Here is a 24,103-nt window from a genome sequence, read left to right as displayed (position 1 = left end):
TCTAATATTCTTACTTTGGATTGTATGCATTTGTCTAGTTGTATGGTCATCAATTCCTATGAAAAGGAGCTACAAATGTTTCAAGCTGTCTTATCTCCTGAAATTTAGGAGCAAGGAGGCATAGTGCACAGAGGCAGAGATTCTGCCAATGGAAAATTGACCACCCACAAGCGCCACAGATGTTCAGCATTTAAAAAAAGAGTATAATTCTAGTTTTAAATAACCTGCAGCAGACACTAAAATAAATTGTACAGCTCTTGAACGTATTGTTATCATACGATCACAAAAGGCCATAGTTGCTTTCAACCAAGTACAGAGTCCTTTTGCCGAAAAAATGCAAATGCAAATTACCCCAGAAATAAGTACATGCCAATGTCTTTCTTAGGCCCCAAAACTACCACAACATAGCAATTTCATTGAAGGACATGCTATTATTTCTGCACTTATTTACATTTCAGATACTACACATCAGAAATTAAAACATCAGCCCCTTAGTGCTAAAGTCTGGTTATTATATTCTTGGGGGAAGGAAACAGAAATAGAATTGTCCACATGTACTTAAAGAGATGCTTTATGTATTACTGTCCTATGAAAATATTCCTGAAGCATCAAATAGATTTTACCTTGACAACAAGCTCAGTATAGAAACTAAACTCATCCTCAGCATAATTTCAACGAGCCAGTTAGCTAAATGCATTTCTCTGATGTGCCCCAGCTAATTGCAGAAGCTTCACTTCTGATAATTAAGAATGTATGAAGGTTTTAAGAGGAACACATGAACTCCAAGAGGAGTTAAAGAAGGAAATGCAAAGAAAAAAATGAATAAGTAACTTGACATCAGTAACTGGGAAAATTCTAGAATAGATCAATATGTAATCACCTTGTAAGTAATCTGTCCAAAATGTATTTATCAATATGATTCTCCTTTTCTGACTAAGTTCCTTTATAAATTATGAGGTTGTTTTAAATATAATATATATTAATTTTAGCAAAGTATTTGATCAAACAAAACTATGACATTTTTATTTTTATTTGTATGATTGTGACAGGTAAATAACGTAATATATTAGTTTAGCTTTATATTCATTTAATTGCCTACCCACACTACCCAGTTTTCACTTCACAATACAATTAAGAATGTCATAGGGCAGTGGTAGTTAACCTTTTCGGCACGGAGTGCCAAAATGGGAGCATGCATGCCAAAACCCGGAAGAGCAGTTCCTGGTGCATGCATGTGCGTTGCCACCTGGTCTTCCAGCTTCTAACGCGCATGTGCGTGAAGACCAACTTGAAGACCAGGTGTTCAGCCAGTTTCTAACGCACATGCGCGCGATCGCCAGCTGGTCTTCGCACATACATGCACGTTAGAAACTGGGAGACCTAACATCTCGCTAATTAGTCCCTTCCAACTCTATGAATATAATCAAACCATTTGGTACTTGCTTCAGCTTGGGCCAGTCATTCTCTGAGCCCTAAGAAGCCCTAGGAAGGAGACAATGGCAAAATACTTCCAAACTCTTACCAACATACACACATACGCACAATCTGTTTCTCTCCCTCTCTCCTCTCCCTCTTTAATTTAAAGGCTAAATCATTTTCCTATACAGCCAGATAAAGCAGATACAGATATTATAAGTTGTTAGAGACAGAAAATAATTTTATTGTTCCTATTGTTTTGTAAAACATATATTCTTTCTCAGAATAATGAATGGGAAGTTTTGTATGTAGGAAATTCGCCTTCAAATACCATCTTGGAATTGGCATATTTGACACCCCTAAAAAGTTGAAATCTATTACGGTCCAATTATTTTTCCAAATATGGAATTCTCAATACTTTATATTAGCTACTAGATAGACAGGCTATGGAATAACATGCTAATTCAGATTTGAACTTATGATGATGTTAGTGTCTTTTGAATATCTAGATAAAAATATACAGCTAGCTGCTGAAGATATCATCTTCAACACACTAACATTGATTCATATAATGTGCTTATGTGATACAGTGGATACATTTGAGTAGTTATTGTACAGATTAATTTTGGTCTGCAAGATTAATTGAGTTGGCAAATGTTAATGAACTTTCAATAACTAATAGTTTTAAAATTAGCAGGAAGACAATTGAAATGGATACTATATTCAGGGGTGGGATTCAAATTTTTTAACAACCGGTTCTGTGGGCATGGCTTAGTTGGTGGGTGTGGCTTGGTGGTCATGTTATTGGCTGGGCGTGGCCAACTCAATATCACTCACATTGAGGCACGCATCTCCTCGCCTGGCCTCTCATGACTGTGGGGAGCAGCAACAGTCGTAAGTGTGAAAAATGGTCATAAGTCACTTTTTTCAGTGCCATTGTAACTTTAAATGGTCACTCCACACAAGCAAAGAACCAAAGAAGGGGGAAAAAAAACTCCAGAGAGGTTCCTGAGACAGGAAGTCTAGTCCTGCCAAGAATGTAATAAGGGTTAACAGAGAGGCAGTTTCTGTAAGCAACACCAGAATGCTTCCTTCCTGCCTTCCTTACAGGATTAGGCCAGTAATTTCTTCTAACAACCGGTTCTCCGAACTGCTTAGAATGTTAACAACCAGTTCTAGTGAATAGGTGCGAACTGATAGAATCCCACCCCTGACTATATTGCACATTCAGTTACTAATCTTCAGCAATTATATTTGATCTAAATATTTATTTGCATTTGAACAAGTAAAAATTTAAATTGATAATCCTAGTTGAAGACAATTTAAACACTTGAACTGCATATTTCATTCATATTCCTCTTCTCTTATTGTTAAATAAATGACTTAAATGTTAATGGTTTAATTGGATAAAATGAAATAGCTTTGGATAAAATAATATAGAAATATTAGCTGAATATTTTAATTTTAGGGACTTTTTCCTTTTTCTCTTTTCTCCTTTTTCCGAGAACTACAAAAATACATTTTAACAACTACTTGAATTTTATTTATTTATTTTGTTATCTCCCCAAAAATCTGTTTATGATGATGATGAAGTAATTATATATAAAGTTCAGTTTTTATTACGATAATGTGTTTTTCAATAATGTATCAAAATCTGAACTTTTTGTCTAATTTCCTGTAACCTAAGATTCCTGGAAATTAATACCAAATATTACCATAAAATAAATTGATCATAAAACTTAGCCTAGAATTCATTATATCTATATTTCTAACACAGTGGCTGTTAAAAACATATTTATCCACCCACATGAGACATATGGAATTTTGTTAAATACTTTTGTTAATTTTTATTGCCTTGGATGTTATATGTTTTTAAGTTGAATATGTTTTGAGTTTTAAAATGTACACAGAAATATTGTGTTTAAAGACCATTTCACAGAATAACAGAAACCTATAAAGATTAAAGAGTAAAATTGAGACAAGCTGTTCAATCTTAATCTGTTAGGAAATGTAATTTAAATGCATGATTCTGTTGTTGTTTATTCTGAAGTTGTAAGAACAAATAAATATGGGGTTTTCTATTCCTTTTTTTCCAACAAGACTTCACTTTTATTTAATAGAAATAATTTTAAGTCATCTAACACAACTGTTCAGTTCATACCATCAAAGATATAATAGAGTGTGGACATTTGACACAAACTTATTTTTAGGGATATAGACAATAAGAGACATCTAAGCAGAAAAACATTGAAGTTTGAATATTTTTTGAGGATACAGAGTATTACTGGAATAATAAATTGAAATAAAGTTTTCATTTTGCCTGTTGAAAAGTAGTCTAGAAATTGAACAACATCATTTAAAAAATGAAGAGGGTGTAAGGTATCTACTCTTCAAACTCCCTTGAATTTAAACCCAGCATCTTTTCCTTCTGCTTTTTCTCTAGATTACTGAAAATTCTCCTTCACATGCTATTAACTATACCCAAAAAAACTGTCAAAAGGGCACTAAAGAAATTCAGGGAGAATTTAAAATTGATTTTGATTCAGGGAGAATTTAAAATTGATTTTGTACAAACTAGTTCATTGCCCCGGTAATGTGCTAATGTTCCTCCTGAGTAGGAGTGAGAAACTTTTCCTTCAGTCAAAAAGCAGACAAACCACTCTGATATATGTCAAAGATGTTTACATAACAAGACCTTAAAAGTTTATTTTTGCCTTGAATTTACTTAATTGTTAAAATTTAACACAGAGGCAGGTTTACAGTGATCTGCAGTCTTTACATCTTAACAGATTCTCAGGTATCACTTTATAAAGTATATGAGCATATGAAATTGGAACCCTGTGGCTAGTGGAGAACAGAGGATGAGGAAACAACCAGACCTGATCATCTGACTGGCTGCAGGTTGTTCATCTGTGCCATAAGAACATTTTAAACTTCTGATCCACAATCCATTCCACAGTCTTAAAATAACAAACTCAAAATATGTTCCAATGTGCCTACTACAAAGGAACAAGTTGCACTATCAGTTATAGAATTTATATTCATGGATAAATAACACGCACAAGGACATAATCATATAAATTCTGTGACTTATGTATTTGCATTAAACATCATGTTGTTATTTTGGCATAATTGCAGTTTGCTGTGAATATTGCTGTCCCTATATGGTGTTTTATATTAGAAGGGATGTTTCTAGATCAGTTTTCCATCAGGAAGATCTGTCTGCATTGCAGTCAGGAATGGCTGTGTATCTCTTCAGATACATACGCATACATACATACATACATACATACATACATACATACACATACATACACACATACACACACACACATACACACACATATATATTCACAGTATATATTTCACTGGAATCAAATAATGATTTTTAATCAATGTGCCACAGTTATCATGAGATACTATTTCATAATTTTTCCTTTCTTGTTTTTTTCTTTGCATGGTTTTATACAGTATATTTACACATTCATAATATGTTTATAGTCTTCCTTAAATCATACAAACAAATGTTTGAACTTCAATGTTATCGCGTCAAAGAAGCAATAATTTCTTTTTCTTCATGCACATATAAACATTCACACAATGCAGTGCTTGTTACTGTTTGCCAATCTCCTGTGTTTTTATAGACTCAGAACAATTGGAGTGGGGGTAGAAAAGAGGATTGCAAGTAGAAGAATTAGTAAAATTGCCATCATTTGTAAGCAGAAAAGATATACTAGATAAAGAAGAAATCACTCTTCCACCTTTGATGAACTAGATATAAATCCAACCTATTGAGCTAAGAAGAAGCAATTTTATCAATATTCTGTTTGTGGCTACCTCCATTTGTACCCATCAGACACTCTATTCAGCATGAATTTCATGAAAAAGAAATAATCTTATTTTTGTTTAAAAAAAAACATAAGAAGGTAACATACTGCCAAATACATGAATAGTCTCTAGAACAGTGGTGGCAACCTTTTTCGGCTCCCGTGCCGATAATTGTGCATGCACTTGTGCTCACGTGCCAGCACTCAGAAGGCAATGCGTGCTGCCCCCCCCCATGCATGGCGTGCGATCCCCCTGCTGCACATCGCGCATCCGTGCGCGATTTCTCCTGCGTGTGCCATGCATCTGCTCATGCACGTGCGATCCCCTTGCACACTGCACATATCTGTGCATGCGCGTGCATCTCCCATGCACCCCCCTCTGCCCCCTGTGCATGCATGCCAGATACTCAACAATTAGTTGTCGGGTGGCACAGTGGGGTTATTCCAGGTGATGTTTCGCATGCCGGGGGGGAATGGCTCTGCATGCCATAGGTTCGCCAACACAGCTCTAGAACCTCCTTCATTTACTAGATCTCTCTAGACCCAATAAAGCAGGGCTGTCAAATGCCCGGCCCACACACTGGCCACACCCACGCCCGGTTTAGCGAAGGGGAAAAAGTCCCGCCATGACAATGTAAGCTTAACACCCCTGAAATAAAAAGAAATGAGCCCAGCTAATCAGAAAAACACAAAAAAAGAGAACTGTAAAATAGAGACATCCTGAAAGGCTATAAAAATGTCATGGACAGATTGATAAATTAAGGTTCATGGCTAAGCAATGTTAAGGTCTATGGCTAGGCAAATGGTAGCCATTTTGTGAGCACCCTCATGACATGCTCAAAAAACTATGTTCGTCACACTGGAAAAAAATGTATTTCCCATCATGATTGGTATTAGGAAAATGATTTTTTTAAAAAAATAAATCTGTATAGTAGACTAACCCCTATTAAATATGTCTACCACTTCAGTACTAGGAAGAGATCTCTACAATTAAATCTTAAACATGCAACTTACCTATCCTGATAAGTAGTGATGGCAATACTAGGAAGCGTCAATAAAGGCAAAGTTGTGGGCCTAGAAATGTTATCTGGTGTTCTTGCTTTTTCACTCTGTCTTTGAGATAACGGTGGTAATAGTAAATTAGCAGAGCAGCACCTTCTTCCCCTCCAGAGATCTATGCCAAGAGTGTGGCTAGATGCACTATAAGACTTGCTCAGACGACATTCCAAATAATCTTTAACAATCTAAAAGAATAAATAGAAAACTGAATTATACAAGAAGCAATTTCATAAAGCTAAATATAAAAAATTATAATTACAGCACAAGTTAATTACAAAATTGAATGCAGACAGTTCCTATAAAAGAGATTCTTAAAATAAGCATTAAATTTCACACTAAAAATTTACAAATGAGGAAAAATGAAATGTGCTTCAATTCAACCATTAGTCTGAATGCAAATACACATCATTAATTCTTACACAGGACTCTATAGGTTATAGTATTAATTTTATAATACATTATTTTCTTTCTTCACAAAGCATTACTTTGTAATTACATTACAAAGCATTCCATGTCCTCCCAAAATTTCAACTTTTGCAAATCCCAACTAGGATTTGAACCCTATTCAGGCACTAAACAAAAACTGTACTACTGGGATGAAACAATCATTATCAATGTCTACACACACATACACCTCCCTTTCCTTGTAATGGCCAAGAAATTGAGATTGAATATGGTTGTATTGTTGGAATGATCAGAACCGCTATTTCAGCTAAATATAAGTCAAGAGTCCCATTGGAATGGAGCCAATAATCCTTCAACAACAATAAGAAAGTAATGTTGACTAAAGGGGCTTGAAAAAAGACAAGAAAGATTTGCCCAAATTGAGTTAACAACATTGAATATAGTATATCTAAAGACATATACACGAGCAAAAACAAAATTTAAATTTCACTTACATACAAAACAGGAAAAAACTTTGAATAGGGTGCTAAGTTAAGTGAAATTGTTGGCATTGTGTACAGATACTGTAAAAAGCCAAATTCTTTGTTATTGGTCATTAAGAAAAACTGTTGGAAATAAAAATGCTAAGATCTTACGGGATAATCATATTTCAAACACTATACTTTCTTCTTCTTTAAAACAATATTGTAGAGCTAAAAAATAGACCACAAAGTTACATAAAATTATCAAGGATAGAACAATACCCCTAATAAAATATCTCTAAGTGTTTGGGCTTTTTAAAAAAATGTATTCGGTCAACATCAGACATATTAGGGTTGCTGTTTATATTTGGAGAATATTCTAGATGACACAATAGGATATTAATATAAATAACATTTATATACAATGTTTCATTTTTTTTGTATAAATGTTTATTAAGAATTTCTACAAAGAACATAAAAACTAACACAAACTAATAAAAAGAAAAAGCAGAAAAGAGACAAAAAAGAAAGAAAAAAAGACAAAAATGCAGAAACAAGAAAAGAAAAATAAAATGAAGGTGGTTCCTATGTCCTTTGCACAAAAAATAGCTACAAAATTATCTCTTATTTTATGATTAAAAAAGAAAGCTAATTCCGTTCTATTATTCAGTATTTTTCTCATCATCAAAACCACAAATGATACATGAATTTTCCCCATTGTATGCAAACAGTACATAAGGGGCTTCCAGTCAGCCATAAAAATAGATATTGTTTTCTCTCTAAGCAAAAAAAGTTTCTTTGACCATCTCAGAAACTTTCATCATCTTCAATCATCATTTTATAATAACTTGTTTTCTTCACAAGGCATTCATTTATTCAATAAATGTATATTTGGACAATTTTCTGCATCAGAAGCACTGTAAGATACACTGTAAGGCATTACATACAAGTTAAAAGTCATTAATATAATCAGCACCCTCAACTTACAACCACAATTGAGCCCAAAATTTATGTTAAGTGAGTTTTGTCCCATTTTATGACTTTCCTTGCCACATTTGTTAAGTGAACTACTGTTAAGTCAGTTGTCAAGCATCTAAATGTAAATCACATGACAATGGAGATGCTACAACAATCGTAAGTGTGAAAAATAGTCATGTCACTTTTTTCAGTGATGTTATAACTTCAAACGATCACTAAGTGAACTGTTGTGAGTCGAGAACTACCTGTAACTTACAACAATACAGGATTAGTTATACTTTATCTGAAACAGACAGGCGGACAGACATGTGTGTTAATACTTACACCATCTGTAGGGACAGTCATTACACTCCTACTTTTCTTCATGATGGTGATGGAAAATCACTTCAATTATAGGCACCCTTTCCAATTGTGCTTCTGCCTAACCAATAAACCTGGTCAAAAAAAAAAGGAAGAAGAAAATTATATTTCAATATTTGTCTTCAAATTTAAGAATGGAAACAAGGTCTGTCTTGTATATTACCAAGAATGGTAGAAATGTCTGACGAATTATTCATGAACCTGACATTTTCCCTACCAGATAAGTATGGTCTAATTGAAAAATATTCCTCGGAGATCCTCCCCCAAGATGGTTGCTGAACAGTAGGAGGGTTTTTTCCCCCTGCCAATTATCTGCTGATTTTGCGGCCAAAGCTGTTTCTTTGGCAGTGCTACTTCCTAGATTTGAACAGGAGCACTTAAGAACGACCCAAGACAACTTTCAGATAACCATGAAGACAAAGTGCATTTTTGGGTAGTGAAAAGTGTCTTGACTTCATTTAATTTATATTGGATTTTCACTACAGGGATTTTAAATAAGTAAATAAGGAGAAACTTTCTGACAGTGAGAACAATCAACCAATGGAACAGCTTGTCCTCGGAAGTTGTGGGAGCGTCATCACTTGAGGCTTTCAAGAAGAGATTGAACTGCCATCTGTCGGACATGGTGTAGGGTCTCCTGCTTGGGCAGGGGGTTGGACTGACCTACAAGATCCCTTCCAACTCTGATTATCTGTTATCTGTTAAGTAATATATCAGTTTACAGACACTATAGCTGACATTTGAGCAAAGACTGTTTTTTAACATACAAACTCAATCTGAAAACATTTATAAAAAGTTTGACAATAATGGCTACAAAGAATGCCCAGTTCCAAGTAACTGTAAAATCTAGTTAGATTTACAAAAGAACTTGGTTTATACTTTATATTTGGGCCACATGGGCTCTCTGGGGCACTCTCAGTACACAATCCACACCAGAAACACACACACACAAAATGTCAACAAAGCAAAGGGAATTGAAATTTTAAAAAAGGAAAATTAAAAAGCGCAAAAATAAAAAGGGTGCAATAAACAAAAGGCGGCTGAGCCAACAAAGCCAGACAGCTGTCAAACCTTTCCGTAAATCTAAACGGCGAAGAGAATCCAGGGAGTAGAATAATTCTTCAACAAACTCAAATAATTCAGAGCCCTTTTAGGGTGGTCTGAATGAGCTGAGACCGAGTGAAGAACTGGGGACTGTTACCAGGGGGGCATGTCTTCAGAATTCAACACAGTCTGTAGAGCAATGAGACTAGAGACTACCCAGCCTGGATTCTCCCGTCGACTCAATGGAGAATTGGCCGATTCGGTGGAGAAGACTGAAAGAAATATGGGCGTTACAGACTTAGAACTGACTGACTGGATAAGTGATAAAAAGAAGACTGAAGAAGATTGGGGAATGGATTTATTATACTCAACTGGAAAACAATCTCATCTGGACTCTTTTGGGAAGATCAGATTGATTTTGGAGAATGGATTTATTATATTTAATGTTCTTATTCCTCCTATTAGATTATTTTAGACTTTTCTTTTTATATCTACTTTATGTTTTAATACCTTCTAATTTTTTATAATATTTTACAATGATGTATTTTCTATGCTTGATAATTGACTATATACCACCCTCCTTATGCTGATTTATGGTTATAATAAAGATTGATTTAATGATAAATTATTCATAAAAGTAAACTTTTTCCCTGTCCAGTTGCTTCCAATTCTACAGACAGTGCTCATCTCTGTTTATTACCTGAGGGAGTCAGTATCATCCGAAGACATTTCCATAGTTATGTGGCCAGCATGACTATATACCAAGAAATACGGAAAGCTATTATCTTCCAACCAAAGTGGTACCTATTTATGTACTTATATTTGCATGCTTTCAGATAACAGATAAAAGATAATCAGATAACAGATAATCAGAGTTGGAAGGGATCTTGTAGGTCATCTAGTCCAACCTCCCACCCAAGCAGGAGACCCTACACCATTTCTTACAAATGGCAGTCCAATCTCTTCTCGAAAGTCTCAAGTGATGGCGTTCCCACAACTTCCGAGGGCAAGCTGTTCCATTGGTTGATTGTTCTCACTGTCAGAAAGTTTCTCCTTATTTCCAGGTTAAATCTCTCCTTGTTCAGTTTCCATCCATTATTCCTTACAGGCGCTTTAGAAAATAGCTTGACCCCCTCCTCTCTGTGGCAGCCCCTCAAATATTGGAAGACTGCTATCATGTCTCCCCTGGTCCTTCTCTTTACTAGACTAGCCAAGCCCAGTTCCTGTAACCGTTCTTCGTATGTTTTAGTTTCCAGTCCCCTAATCATCCTGGTTGCTCTTCTCTGTACTTTTTTTAGAGTCTCAACATCTTTTTTTATAATGTGGTGAACAAAACTGGATGCAGTACTCTAGGTGTGGTCTTACTAAGGCTTTATAGAGTGGTATTAGTACCTCCCTTGATCTCGATTGTATCCCTGTTAATACAATTTAGGATTGCATTAGCTTTTTTGGCTGCTGCTGCACACTGCTGGCTCATATTTAGCTCATTGTCCACTAAGACTCCAAGATCCCTCTCACAGTTACTGCTATTGAGCCTGGTTTCACCCAGTCTATATGTGTACTTTTGGTTTTTCTTGCCTAAGTGTAGGACTTTACTTTTCTCTACATTGAATTTCATTTTGTTAGATACGATCCAGTGTTCTAGTCTGTCAAGATCCAGATGGATCTTGAGCCTATCTTCTTGGGAGTTAGCTATTCAAACTGCTAGGTGGGTAGGACCTAGGGCAAGTAATGGGAGCTCACTCCATTGTATAGCATTCAGGGCTCAAACCTGGGCTGCCAGCTTTCCAGCTGACAAGCTCAGCGTCTTTAACCACTGAGCCACCATATTCATACATGTCCATGAAAAGTCTTATTTCATTAATTCCGTCAGAGATTATATTAGTCCTAAAAGAGTGAATTTTAGAAACTTTAAGCAAACACTTGGATAAAAGAAATTATTACATACATATAAATGTAGTATTTGTAAATACAATCATTTGGCAATTATCCAATTGTGCTTGCTGAACAATGTGGAAGTTGAAATCCAGCACATTAGGAGAGTACCAGGTTGCAAAAGGCTGCATTGAGATATTCTCTAAAATGATTTAATAGTGGTTAAAGGGATTGCATAAACCAAGAAATGATACTTTATGCATTTCAGTAATTGTGATCTCTTACAGAAGGTATAATCATACTGTCACCAGTTTTAATTTCCTTCAGCTCTGATGAGAAAATCAATACTATTTCAACTACATTATATTACTTCTCTTTGCATAGATTAAATTGAGTGCAGAGTTAAACTGAAAAGAAAAATAATTCTTCCACTTCATTGGTGAGAATTAAACTGTGTGCATAGTTCTCAATACTAAAATGATAAAAAGTATGTTTTTCCCAAATCAAAATGTTTAAATATTATGTTATAGATTGTTAGACTGCCTAAAATATTGTTGTTTCAGAAGTTAAAATAGATAACCATGAAGTTATGCCTAGAACCTTACCAAATTCTCTATTTTGACTATTTTTTTAAAAAAATATTCATTTAAGAAATAGTCAGCTTACAGCAGAACAATATGCAAGCCTCTAGTACCATTTTATTTTTCGCAAAAACTTATAGATCTGTATGGGACCACATCCATTTTCTTAAAAATAATAATTGGCTTTGCTTAGAAATTATATGTGGTAGAGATATAGCACACAGTCCTTTCTTAACAGTCAGAAACTGAGCTAAAAATTTCATAGATTTTTCAGGATACACAAAGAACAAAAGAAATCCTAAAATATTCCATGGATCAAATCAAAGCAACACATGGATGGCATCATGTATAAAAAGGTAAAGGAATCCTTGCTGATTTTACTCTGCTAGCTATAGCCGATTTTAGGGGCGGTGCTCCTGTTTCAAGACCATTGAATCAGCACTATCTGAATACATTTCCACTGTCATTTGGCCCACATGGCATCACGGAGCACTGTTACGTTCCCATTGAAGTGGTGCTTATTTATCTATTCGCATCTGCATACTTTCAAACTGGTGGGCTGATAGGAGCTGGGGTGAGAATGGGAGCTCACCCCTTCACACGGTATCTGGGTCTTGAATCTGGGCTGCTGACTTTCCAGCTGACAAGTCCAGCATCTTACCACTGAGCCATCATGCTGCCCAATGTACAGCACAATGTATAGCAACTATTTTATTCACCAGTAGTAATTATAGTTATTCTATATGATAGGGGTACAGAGCTTTGTTAGTCCTGAAAGTTACTGTACTGAAATTATTCATGGAAAATTATTACTGTATAGCATAGAGTATGGTATAGTTTGAAAATAATTAGGAAGAACTGCTTCAGCCCTCACATAAACACAGCATATAATTTGCCAAATACTAAGCATTATCTACAGTGTCAAGCTAACAAACAGTAAAGCAGAGAAAGATGAAAGGTCTAATTTGATATTTATAAAAATATCTGTATATACAGTAAGTTGGCTATGGATGCCTTTCTACTCCAATTACTTGAAGACAGGAGAACAGTTTTCATTCTGTATTAAATATGACAGAAATGACAGCATTATGATTTATTACAGACAGGAACAGTCTGTCCTAGAATGCTTACAAAACAATATTTTATGTAATGGCCCAGATATCTCTGTGTAATATTTGAAAGGTTTCTGGTGTCTGCAAAAACTTTGTGCATAACATTATCTAAAAAATATGCCATGCTTTCAAGAAGCTGGATCCACAAAAAATAATCCCGATCTACCATAAACTCTCAGCAATAAATTTTTGAACACAGTATTTCTTCCTTTTTTGTACTGAATCTCAAATAAACCAGATGGTAACTTTAATGATAATCAACAATGTTTTGAATAATGTAAATATAAGAACACTAAAAGATACCTTTGCCTATAAAGCTGTCGGTTTTGCATTGCTCTTTTACAATGTTTCTTAAAAGCTGTATAATTTATCTGCTGTTGCAGACATCTTCTCCAGTTCCCCACTGCTTCATTCACAATGCTTCAAACACATCTTTGCAAATCACAATGACACAGAAAATATTAAAGACATGCTTTAATATAGGGCCTCCTATACTGTATGTATGTATGTATGTATGTATGTATGTATGTATGTATGTATGTATGTTTGTATTTATGTATGTGTATGTGTGTGTTTGTGTGTGTTTGTGTATGTGTGTATGTATCCATCCTTTGTTTGAACAGGATGGTTGCACTAGAAGACCTCCAAGATTCCTTCCAACCTGTTATTCTATTTCTATTACAGCAGTCCCCAACCTTTGTGGCTTGGCAGCCTGGGTGGGGGGGAGGGGTAAAGGGGAACTGGGCTGCACACATACAGCCCTTGCAGTGCCCACCAGCCCACCACTCGCACAAGTTGAGTTGTGTACACAATGTACACACTCTGGCCAGCCACTTGTGCAACCCAATTCCTAATAGGCCAGAGCCCGGTAATGGGCTGCAGCCCAGGGGCTGGGGATGTTTGTTCTACTGTGTCACTACCATAGCCAGAAATGGAAATATGGCAGTAAAAACATGCAAATAAACAGTTGAACAAACGAACTGAATAAACTGAATTAATTTATGTAGTTTTAGCTAAAGTTCCTAAAATTGCATCATCTGAGAGAGTATAATTTCTCTCTTTCAGAGATTACCAAAAATGACAATTCTGAGATGTTCTCCTCCTCTCTGGGAGGATTTTTGTCAGTTTTCTACACATTTCTTTATTTCCCATAACTTGAGAGGTCTCAAGAAGATAGCTATTAGAGGAGGGACAGATAAATCCACAAGAAAAACAGATTCTTGAAAAACAGACTCCCATCATTCTTGCTGAAGTGCTTTCTTTTGTTTCTTGTTGATGATACACTGAAAGGTGAAAAGAGAAACTCGCCCAACAGGACAATACCATTTTCACAGTGCTTTGCAACAGATGCAGAAAAGACCAGACAGAAATAAGCAACATGAACAGCTATCTTATGGTAGCATGTATATTGACTTAAGAATGAATGGATAACACTTTAACACAGTAGAAGGGAAAAGCCCATAAAGAGAGGTGGTAGAAGCAATCGAGTTTAAATAAAAAGCTTCTGTTTCCTAAAACTGGTGATTGATAGCAGTTTGCACACCACATTTAAAACAGATTCCCAGGCTCAAGACTTGTGTGATTCCTACAGACATGTTTGCAACCTTAAACTGTCTTCCAACAAACATAATTAACAGAGAATGAAGAAGTGAAATCACAAGTTGCAGTCATATGATGTCTCGCTTAACAATTATTAATGATGGAAGTGGAAGTGATATTGTAAGTTTGGTACAATCATGTGATTTTTCACTTAGCAATCCAGCACTTCTTGACAGAGGTGCTGGTTCCAATTGTGGTCTGTAAGCAAGGATTTCTGTACCCACATCCTATGCCAAAAGACCAGTCCTTTTGTCTCAGTTTTATTGGCAGCAAACTATCTCTCTGATCTGGTTTCTGTTCTTTGTTTCATTACCTTGTAAATTTTATGTACCTATGTTTAAAGCTTTATTGACAGTGTACATACACTACATTTTAATAAAGTGACATTCAATACAACGTGTGTGTTTGTGTGTGCGTGCATCTTTGAGTCAGCCTTGACTTCTGCGAATTGCCTGGACAACTCCCTGCAGTTTTCTTAGCAAGATTTCAGAAGTGGTTTGCCACTGCCTCCTTCCTTCCTAGGGCTATGGGTGAACTGGCCCAAAGTCCACCAGCTGACTTTGTGCATAAGACAGGATTAAAACACATGGTCTCCCAGGTTCTAGCATGGTGCCTTAAACCACTGCATCAAACTGGATCTCATTCCTATTCATACAATGCAGTAAGTTTATTGCTATTTTGCAAAATTGCTTTCCATTATCCTGTTTGGTCACATCCCCACTCATACACATGTGACCAAATAGGTTTATGGAAAGTATATCTGCAAAATTGGAATAAGCACAATGCGCATAACAAGCTGCTTACAGATGATTCTCATTTAGTAACCACAATGAAGATTAGAAACTTTGTGGTTAAGTGGAATGATTGCTAAGTGAAACTGAAATTCTGCTTATGAACAAAATGGTCACAAAATGAGGATTACCTATATTAGATAGCCCACTTAGATTTCTTATTTTTGCAAACATACAAAGTAGATTGCTAACTGTTATGGTCTTCTGGCTATCTGCAAATTATTAAAAAGTGTTTTCAAAAAGATGTTTTTCTTTAAGCAAATGTGACTTGGGAAAACATTGCTTTCATTTACTATTCAAATGAAGTGGATAATCAGTGAAACAGGGCTTCTTCCATTAATAAAGCATTAACAAAAAAGAGGGAAAGAAAAAGTAGCAACAAAAAATATCACTTTTGTTTTAATCTGCTGCACGGGATAAAATAGTTGTTCTTTTACATCTTAAAGAGTAATTCATTTGCTGCTACAGAAAGTGTTGAATTTGCTTATCTTAAATACAGCAGAAAAATATCACAATTTTTTAAGGGTGTGGTTACAGTGATGGTAAACAGTCCCTTAGCATATACTTTTGAGGCACAATATCATCTGTTCCGTCATCCATCCAGCCATCCATTCATCCATCCATCCATCAATAAATAGCTTGAGACAGGTGTTAGGCATAGACTATGGATGCATAAAAATATTGCACCTCCCTTGTTTAAAGAAATGCAGGCAGTCGTCTGTAGGTTAGTTTCATTCCCTAACTCTTTCTTTAGCCCAAATTTATAATTAAGTCAGAATTTGTACTTACAGATTGCATATCACTAAAAATGGTAGTCAACATTGTCCCTTCTTAAGCTGCAGCCATGCAATCCTTTTAGAAACTGCAGAAAACACCTGTATATTAGAAATGTGAGGTTTCAGTACTGTCTGAAAGCATTATGCAGCTTCAACACTTTGTTGACTCAAGGAAGGACAGTGTCAACCACCATTTTTACTAATACACAGTTCATATCTAGGAGTTGTCCTTAAGTCGGACATTCTTAACCCAGGGAATAAAGGATTAGGGAACTGTTGATAACAGTCTTCCGATATTTGAGGGGCTGCCACAGAGAAGAGGGTCAACCTTTTCTCCAAAGCACCTGAAAGTGAGACAAGAAGCTAACAGTTCGAAACTTATCAAAGACAGATCCAACCAAGAACTAAGAAAAAATTTCCTGACAGCGAGAAAATTAAACAGTAGAATGCCTGGCTTCCAGAAGCTGAGGGTGTGCCATCACTGGAGGTTTTAAAGAAGAGACTGGACAACCATTTGTCCAGAATAGAACAGGGTCTCCTGCTTGAGCAGAGGGTTGGACTAGAAGACCTCCAAGGTCACTTCTAACTCTGTTATAATGTTACTGTTAGAGACTGTAAATAAACAGCATTGGGTGAAGTAAATGAAGCTACTGAAATAATATTTTAACAGCAAGAGAATACAATCATTCTTAGACAAACATCCTTACTGTGTAGAGTTCTGTTTAGCTTTAAATTGTTGTACCTTTCATATAACTTCATTGAATTATTCTACTTAAGCCAGTTTATCTCCTCTGAATGACAGGACACTGATATTAATTCATGTTTCTTTTTCCTCCCTCATTTCTGTCATTTAATTGAAGTAACATTTATCATAGTAAAGAAATGGAATAGAATGGAGAGTCTAGTATCATTACATCATGCACTATCTATATTAGAAAGTTGTTAGCTTCCATCTCTCATTGATTGTCACAATTTGAGCCCTATAAAAAGAAATATATACACTTTTCCAAATAGTAATGAACACTAATAATCTAATGGCTGAATTAATTATCTAATAACATTTTACTCCATTTTAAACACTGTTTTAATTACAATTACAGCCTTGTAAACTTTTTTATATAGAAAAGTTGGTTCAAATTTTCAAAACTTTTACCATTCCTTTCTTTATCTTTTTGCCCTCTCAGACTTCTTATAGTACTTTGGATATGGAAAAACTAATCATTTAGGTAATATGAAAGCATTTACACAAAATATTTTAATTGCATATTGAATGCAGTAACTCTGAGCAAAATCTCTTCTTAGCTTGTGTCTGAGTTTAATCCATCAAAGGCTCTTCAGAATTTGAAGATAATCTTTTCTTATTCAAGGATCAACAACTGAGTTTTTCTAAGTTTGAAGAAAACATTTTGTCTCTACTAAAACCCCTTTCAAACGAATTACTCTTTACACACACTATGTTGCACACCAAATCCACTTCAATGTCAGTTGTCTATATAATGAAACAGCATTTCTAAGCTTATAGTTCCTAAAATCATGTTATTATCCCAGATATTCTGAATCCATTTGACCAACTGCAAGTAATCACCAGTTTTTCAACTATTGCAGAAAGGGTAGAATTAAAATTTGATGCCAATAAAAATATACTGAGGGATTCCTTTTTTCTTGGCTGTGCTTATATAACTAAGGCAAGATACTATAGCACAAAAGGAAGACATTATAGTCTGACCGAAGCTTTATATATTATTTTTGTGAAATGCTGGGAAAAGGCTAGTAGCCAGAAGACTGAAGAAAGCAAAAGTGGTCTCTGCCCTCAAAAAAAGATAGGAATAAGGACCCCAAGAATTGTTGGCTTTCTGACATGGATTCCTGGAAAAATTCTAAACAGATAAAACCAATGATTTAGAACAAACTGTCAAACTCTTGGCCTGCAGGCCAGATGTGTCAAACGCTGATCACACCCATGCCCGGTTTAGTGAAGGGGAGTCCCAATACATCACATGACGCTGCTGTGACACTGCGAGTTTGACACCCCTGATCTAGAAGCACCTTGAAAACAGTAAGTACAGTAATTTGGCAAGAGTAAGCCATCTCTCTTTTTTTTAACTATGTTATTTCTTTAGCAAATTGTGGAGATGCTATAGCATCATATTTTGATTTCAGCGAATTATTTTCATCATATTCTAATTATTAATTATCAAGTTAGATAAATGTGGATGCATAACAGGACACAGCTGGCTTGAAAATCATATTCAAAGAGTGCTCATAAATGATTCAACTAAAGAGAAATATCAAGTAGGACATTACATGATTGGTCCTGGGCCCTTATTCTTTATTATTTTTATTCATGACTTGGATGAGGATGTGGAGGAAATCCTTATAACATATACAGATCTGTAGATAGAGCAACATAAATGGGATAGCTAATAATCTACCAAATATATTAAAATTCAGTACAGTTAGAAAAAGAAATAGGTCAAAAACAACCAAATGAACTTTAATGCAAATAAATGTAAAGTTTGGACACAAAATATACAGGAATTCCTAGAAATAATACTTGATTTATATTAAATATATGTTACTAAATGTAATGTGGCTTCAAAAAATAAAAAAATGACATTTTAGCTACATTAATACAATTATGTTTCTAGATCACAAGGAGTAATCATTCCACTTATTCTATTTTATTCAAACCTAGTATTGTGCCAAGTTCTGAGCGCTTCATTAAGGAAAGCTAGAACAGATGCAGAGAAGACCAATGAAAATAATTTGGGACTACAAATTCAAATTTCTCTGTTTAAAAAAATCAATGAGAATAAGATAGAATTGGTTCTGTCAACTAGAGCAGTGGTTGCCAACCAGCGGGCCGGGGACCACTGGTGGTCCACGAGAAAATGTCACCACCAAAGCACCCCCTCAAAACAATTAATGCAGGCTGCACCGCCCACATGGCCCACAGGAACGTAAGGCTTGCGTTGCTTGCATTGCGAACAACACGGGGTAGTGAGGGGAGGGGGGAAAGGGTGGAAGGGGAGAACTTGCCCCAAGCGCCTCGCCTAGCTACCAGGCTGCTTCTTTCCACTTCTTTCTTCTGCTTTTGGCTGCACGCAAGGAAAGCAGCAAAAGTCTTTCTTTCTCTCCCCTAAACTCCACCAGAAATTAGTCTTTGGGACCCTGCAAGGTATCATGCTCCAAGAGGCTGTGCCATTCTGGCACAGTTTGGGGACGAGTAAGAAAGACTTCTTCTGCTTCTGCTGCTTTCCTTGCGTGAAGTTAAAGGTCTCAGTCTCAGTTTCCCTCTCCCTCTCTCTCTCCCCCCCCTCTCTCTCCCTCCCACCAATGTCAGCAAGCCACCATCAGTCAAAATTCATATTAGTGGTCCCCGGGATTTAATATTATGAGTTTGGTGGTCCCTGAGGTCCAAAAGTTTGGTGACTGCTGCTCTTGATTATTTTGACTGCCCACAAAGTTTGTAACAGAATTTAAAATAGTCACAATATGGTTAAAATAGCAATAATATCATAAAACCCCTAGCAAAACAGTAACAACAAAAATCTCTGGAATCACACATTTTCAATGTTTTCCCGAAGACCAAGAAGCTATCCTGATCCAGTTTGCATGCTCATCCAAAACTTTAGCTTGTTCTTTCCCATGCAGATCCTTACAGCCTCTACAACACCAGCACAGGCATCAATGGTATTTCCCCTACAGCTTGTGATGGCATGGAACCATCAGATGATCTCTTCCTAGCAGTGTCATATCCATTTTAAAAAGTAAGGGAAAGAGAATATATCAGGAGGCACAAGAATGATCCCCCGCCCTCTACCCACTGAGAATGAAACAGAACCACTGCAGAACAATGCATGGTCAATGGTATCAAAACTTGCAAGACACCCAAACCACAAGAAGAGGACCATTATTTCCATCCAGCTCATTAGATGCCAACTAAGAGAGCAACTGATGCTGTCTGCCGAACCTTGATTGAAAATGGTCAAAATAATACATTTCTTCTAGAGTGTTACACTTTGGCTCCTTCCCATTGTCTCAACAACCTTCTCCCAAAAGGGAAAAAACAGCAAAAAAGTAGATAATCTAGATATAATGTTGACTAGATTGTCTTCTGGCAGGACTAGCCTGTTTAGAAGAGGGCACAACAGCTCATAATTTCTTTTACCACAAAGAGGCATTGACAATATTTCAGAACCAACTAGTTACCTCCTCACCCACTCCCAAGAGTAACCAGGACAGGCAGAGATTCAAACATTAGGTAGTAAGGACAACCTAGACAGCACCTTATTTACATCTTTGCAGTTTACAGGGCAAAGGTAATCCAATTAATATTGCAAAACAATGCCCTAGTCATGACCAATATATCTACTGATGTAGTCAAGATTCCAGCCATTATAGTTATAAATTTAGTTTATGTAAGAAAATTTCATTTGCAAAGAAACTGATTCTATATTTGTAATGCTAACCATTGACAACTCAATAGACAATATGATGGATTCAAAAGTTAACTTTCTAATAATTGCAATGCACCCCATAGTGAGGTTACATGATCTTCTGAATAATCCATAATTCATAGTGAGACTTACTAGGGAGGCACAAATTAGAGGCAGCTATTCAAGTATTTAAAGGAACAATTTAATTACTTAGAGATGTCCAAGATGAGCTACTGAAATTAATAATTCTGTGTTAAGAGTAATGCAATTGACTAAAAACCATTGTTCTTTGTTTTTCATATGTAAAATGAGTTCATTAAACAAAGAATAATACAATCTATTCCAGGGAAGCTTTCAAATGGCTTTTAAAACGTATTTACATGAGTTGTTCACTTTCTGTTATTATCAGGAAAAGCGCCTAATACTTTTATTAAAAAATATCTTTGGTCATTTTATCTGTTTGGAAAGAAGAAAGGAGTCTTTCTCAAGAAAAAGAAAAATGAAATTATAATGTATACTCTATGTGTGTGCATGAGTGTGTATATTATATATCTATGTCTCTATACTATATCCATCCATCCATCTATCTATCATCTATCTATCTCTGTATCTATCTATTCTATATCTATTTGAAATAAAGACTAAGCCAATAATATATAAACTGATTATAAATTACAGAGAAACTATAAATTTGACATGTTTTAGAACAAACAATAATTGGAGCGTGTCAAATTTTTCAACTTTCAATTTCCAAACATTAGGGGCAGTAGTGGTATTCAAAAAAATTTACTACCAGTTCTGTGGGTGTGGCTTGGTGGGCATGGCATGGCTTGGTGGGCGTGGTGGGTGTGGCTTGGTGGATGTGGCAGGGAAAGGATATTATAAAATCTCCATTCCCTCCCCACTCCTGGAAGAAGGTTACTGCAAAATCCCATTCCCTTCCCACCCCACTAACCTGTTTTCCAGCTCCGTTCTCCTATGCAGGAAAACAAAAGAAGACCCAACCGATCAGCTGGGACTCTGGGCAGAGAATAGATGGGGGCAGGGCCAGTCAGAGGTGTAATTACTGGTTCTCCAAACTACTCAAAAGGTCTGCTACCGATTCTCCAGAACTGGTCAGAACCTGCTGAAAACCACCTCTGTTTAGGAGCGCTTAAAAGTTGTGGCATGCCTTGGGGATTATAAAGATACTTTGGTTATTTTAATATAATTTAGATTTGCTAACTATATAAATATTATAACTTTTTAATATTTTGTTTGTTACATTTGTGAGGAGTTAGGAACAGTTTATATTATTTTAAGTTAGTAATTTTTTTTCAATTTTTTAAAGATCAATATATTTTTGTCAAACCAGGAGTGCACTGAAAATATAGAAAATGTGATCTCTGAACAATTCTATCACTCCTTTAATTAAAAAAATTACATATTAGTCAGTTCTACTTGTCATCTGCTATAAAGATTAGTCACAATGTAAAAATAATTGCATTTTGTATGAGTAATAGTTGCTCAATGAAATTTTTCTCAGGTCTTTAATGTTATACTTATGCACAATAAATTCTACAGTTTTCTAATGTGTAGCAAATTATCATACTAATCTCTGCTATAAATGCACAAAACTATTATAAGCTTTTAATAATGAAAATTCTCCATTTTCACATTGAAATATTTCACTAATGTCCATCTCTGCTGTAGAAAAATAAAATATAATAAAAGCATTAAAAATGATTGTGAGCAATATTGAAAATTAAATTAAAACACTGAATTTCTGCATTATACAATTACATTAAAAAACTAAAAGACTGTTTAAATTTTTTTTTACAAAACATTCAAAATCTGATTTATAAACAATACATAGGCAATTAACATTAAAAGTATCATAGAAAGTGATTTTCATTATTTCCTTAAACTAGAACTGAATTTTACAATAGCTTATTGGATTTTGTGATAGAAATCAAGCTTGTTTAGCTTAAAATGGAAGCAAAAGCTCAAGACAATCTGAAAATTAGTTGCTGTATAGAAAGACAGATAAAACTGTGCTGAAACTAACATACTCATACAAAATACATGATAGTTTTTCATTACATAAAAACTAGTTCAGTGGCTGCTGTTTTCTTTCTCCCGCTAAAAATCACAGTATGATACTCACATAAATTACTAAGTCCTGGGTATGGATCTGTATGTGTGCATGTGTGCCGATGTGTGTCTATATGTATATGTGTAATAAGTACCCGCCTGGATGAACACAAAAATGCAGTAAAAAAGCTGGAACACACTTCCTCACTAGTCCAACACATGAAAGCCACAGGTCATAGCATCAACTTCAATGGCACCAAAACCCTAGCCACTATAGAAAACCCCAGCCAGAGAATTATCAGAGAAGCCATAGAGATTGAAAAAAGACCTGAAAGCATGAATAGAAGAGATGATTCCACCAGACTGTCAATTATTTGGAAGCCTGCACTCACAAACAAACAAATCTCCAACCAAACACCTGGGCACAAACAGATCCCCCCTGATACCTCCAGCTCAAACACACCCCAACCAGGCACCCAGATGAAACCTAGCTTCCTAACAAATGATAGCCATCCATTTACTTGGAGCCAAGCTGCACTAAAAGCTTCCAATACAGGAACACAATGTTGCCAGCCAATCAAGACACAAAAAAAGCCACAAAACAGACAGAAGATATTAGAACACCAATCAAGCAGAACACAGCAAACTCCAAGACCAAGACTCCCAACCAATCAGGATGAAGAAAAAACCATTCTGGCACAGCAGTAGGCTAGCCCCAAATTTAAAACTGAAACAACTGTAAAAGTCTGACTCACAGACGAACACAATACAGAAGCCTGATGATGGCAGATGAGATTCTGCCGAAAATTTGCTACAACTTTAAAAGCACAACTACAATGACGTGGGAAAATACCCGAACAAAGCTGAATACCATACATACATACATACATACATACATACATACATACATACATACATACGATATATATTATATATATATATTATATATATATATATATATATATATATATATATATATATATATATATATATATATATATATATATATATATATATATATATTAAATATATGGCTTATACCTTATGGACAATCGATCTATGCATGGCCAGCAGCAGAATAAAGAAAGAAAAAGTTAACAGGAGGCCCATAGATATATGTCACATCAGCCCTGACAATAATGATACTGGAAATCATAACACTGACTGTAGATAATAGCCTGGCAGCCATGTCAGGAAGACATTAATAAATGCATATAAATAAGCAATCACACATTGCCACTCTTGGGAATAAATACAGCCCTCCATAAACAGTGAAACCATAGCACTTACTTTCTATAAGTTTATTA

General features: G+C 35.5%; 1 protein-coding gene across 1 annotated transcript in view; it reads right to left on the bottom strand.

Moving 5' to 3' along the window:
- PDE4B (phosphodiesterase 4B) overlaps positions 1 to 24,103 on the bottom strand; it is a 233,322-nt gene that overhangs the window by 202,803 nt on the left and 6,416 nt on the right. Inside the window, exons 2-3 of the mRNA XM_026665988.2 lie at positions 8,471 to 8,580; positions 6,258 to 6,487 (exon numbers count right to left, since the gene is read on the bottom strand). Coding sequence (XP_026521773.1) covers positions 6,258 to 6,487; positions 8,471 to 8,512 — 272 coding nt within the window. The 5' untranslated portion in view covers positions 8,513 to 8,580. The remainder of the gene's footprint in view (positions 1 to 6,257; positions 6,488 to 8,470; positions 8,581 to 24,103) is intronic.

This window comes from Notechis scutatus, chromosome 3 (assembly GCF_049901735.1).
Source record: "Notechis scutatus isolate UNSWTSFEM ecotype Mainland chromosome 3, rNotScu1.2, whole genome shotgun sequence".
Lineage (NCBI taxonomy): Eukaryota > Metazoa > Chordata > Lepidosauria > Squamata > Elapidae > Notechis > Notechis scutatus.
This window is presented reverse-complemented; position numbering and strand designations above follow the sequence as displayed.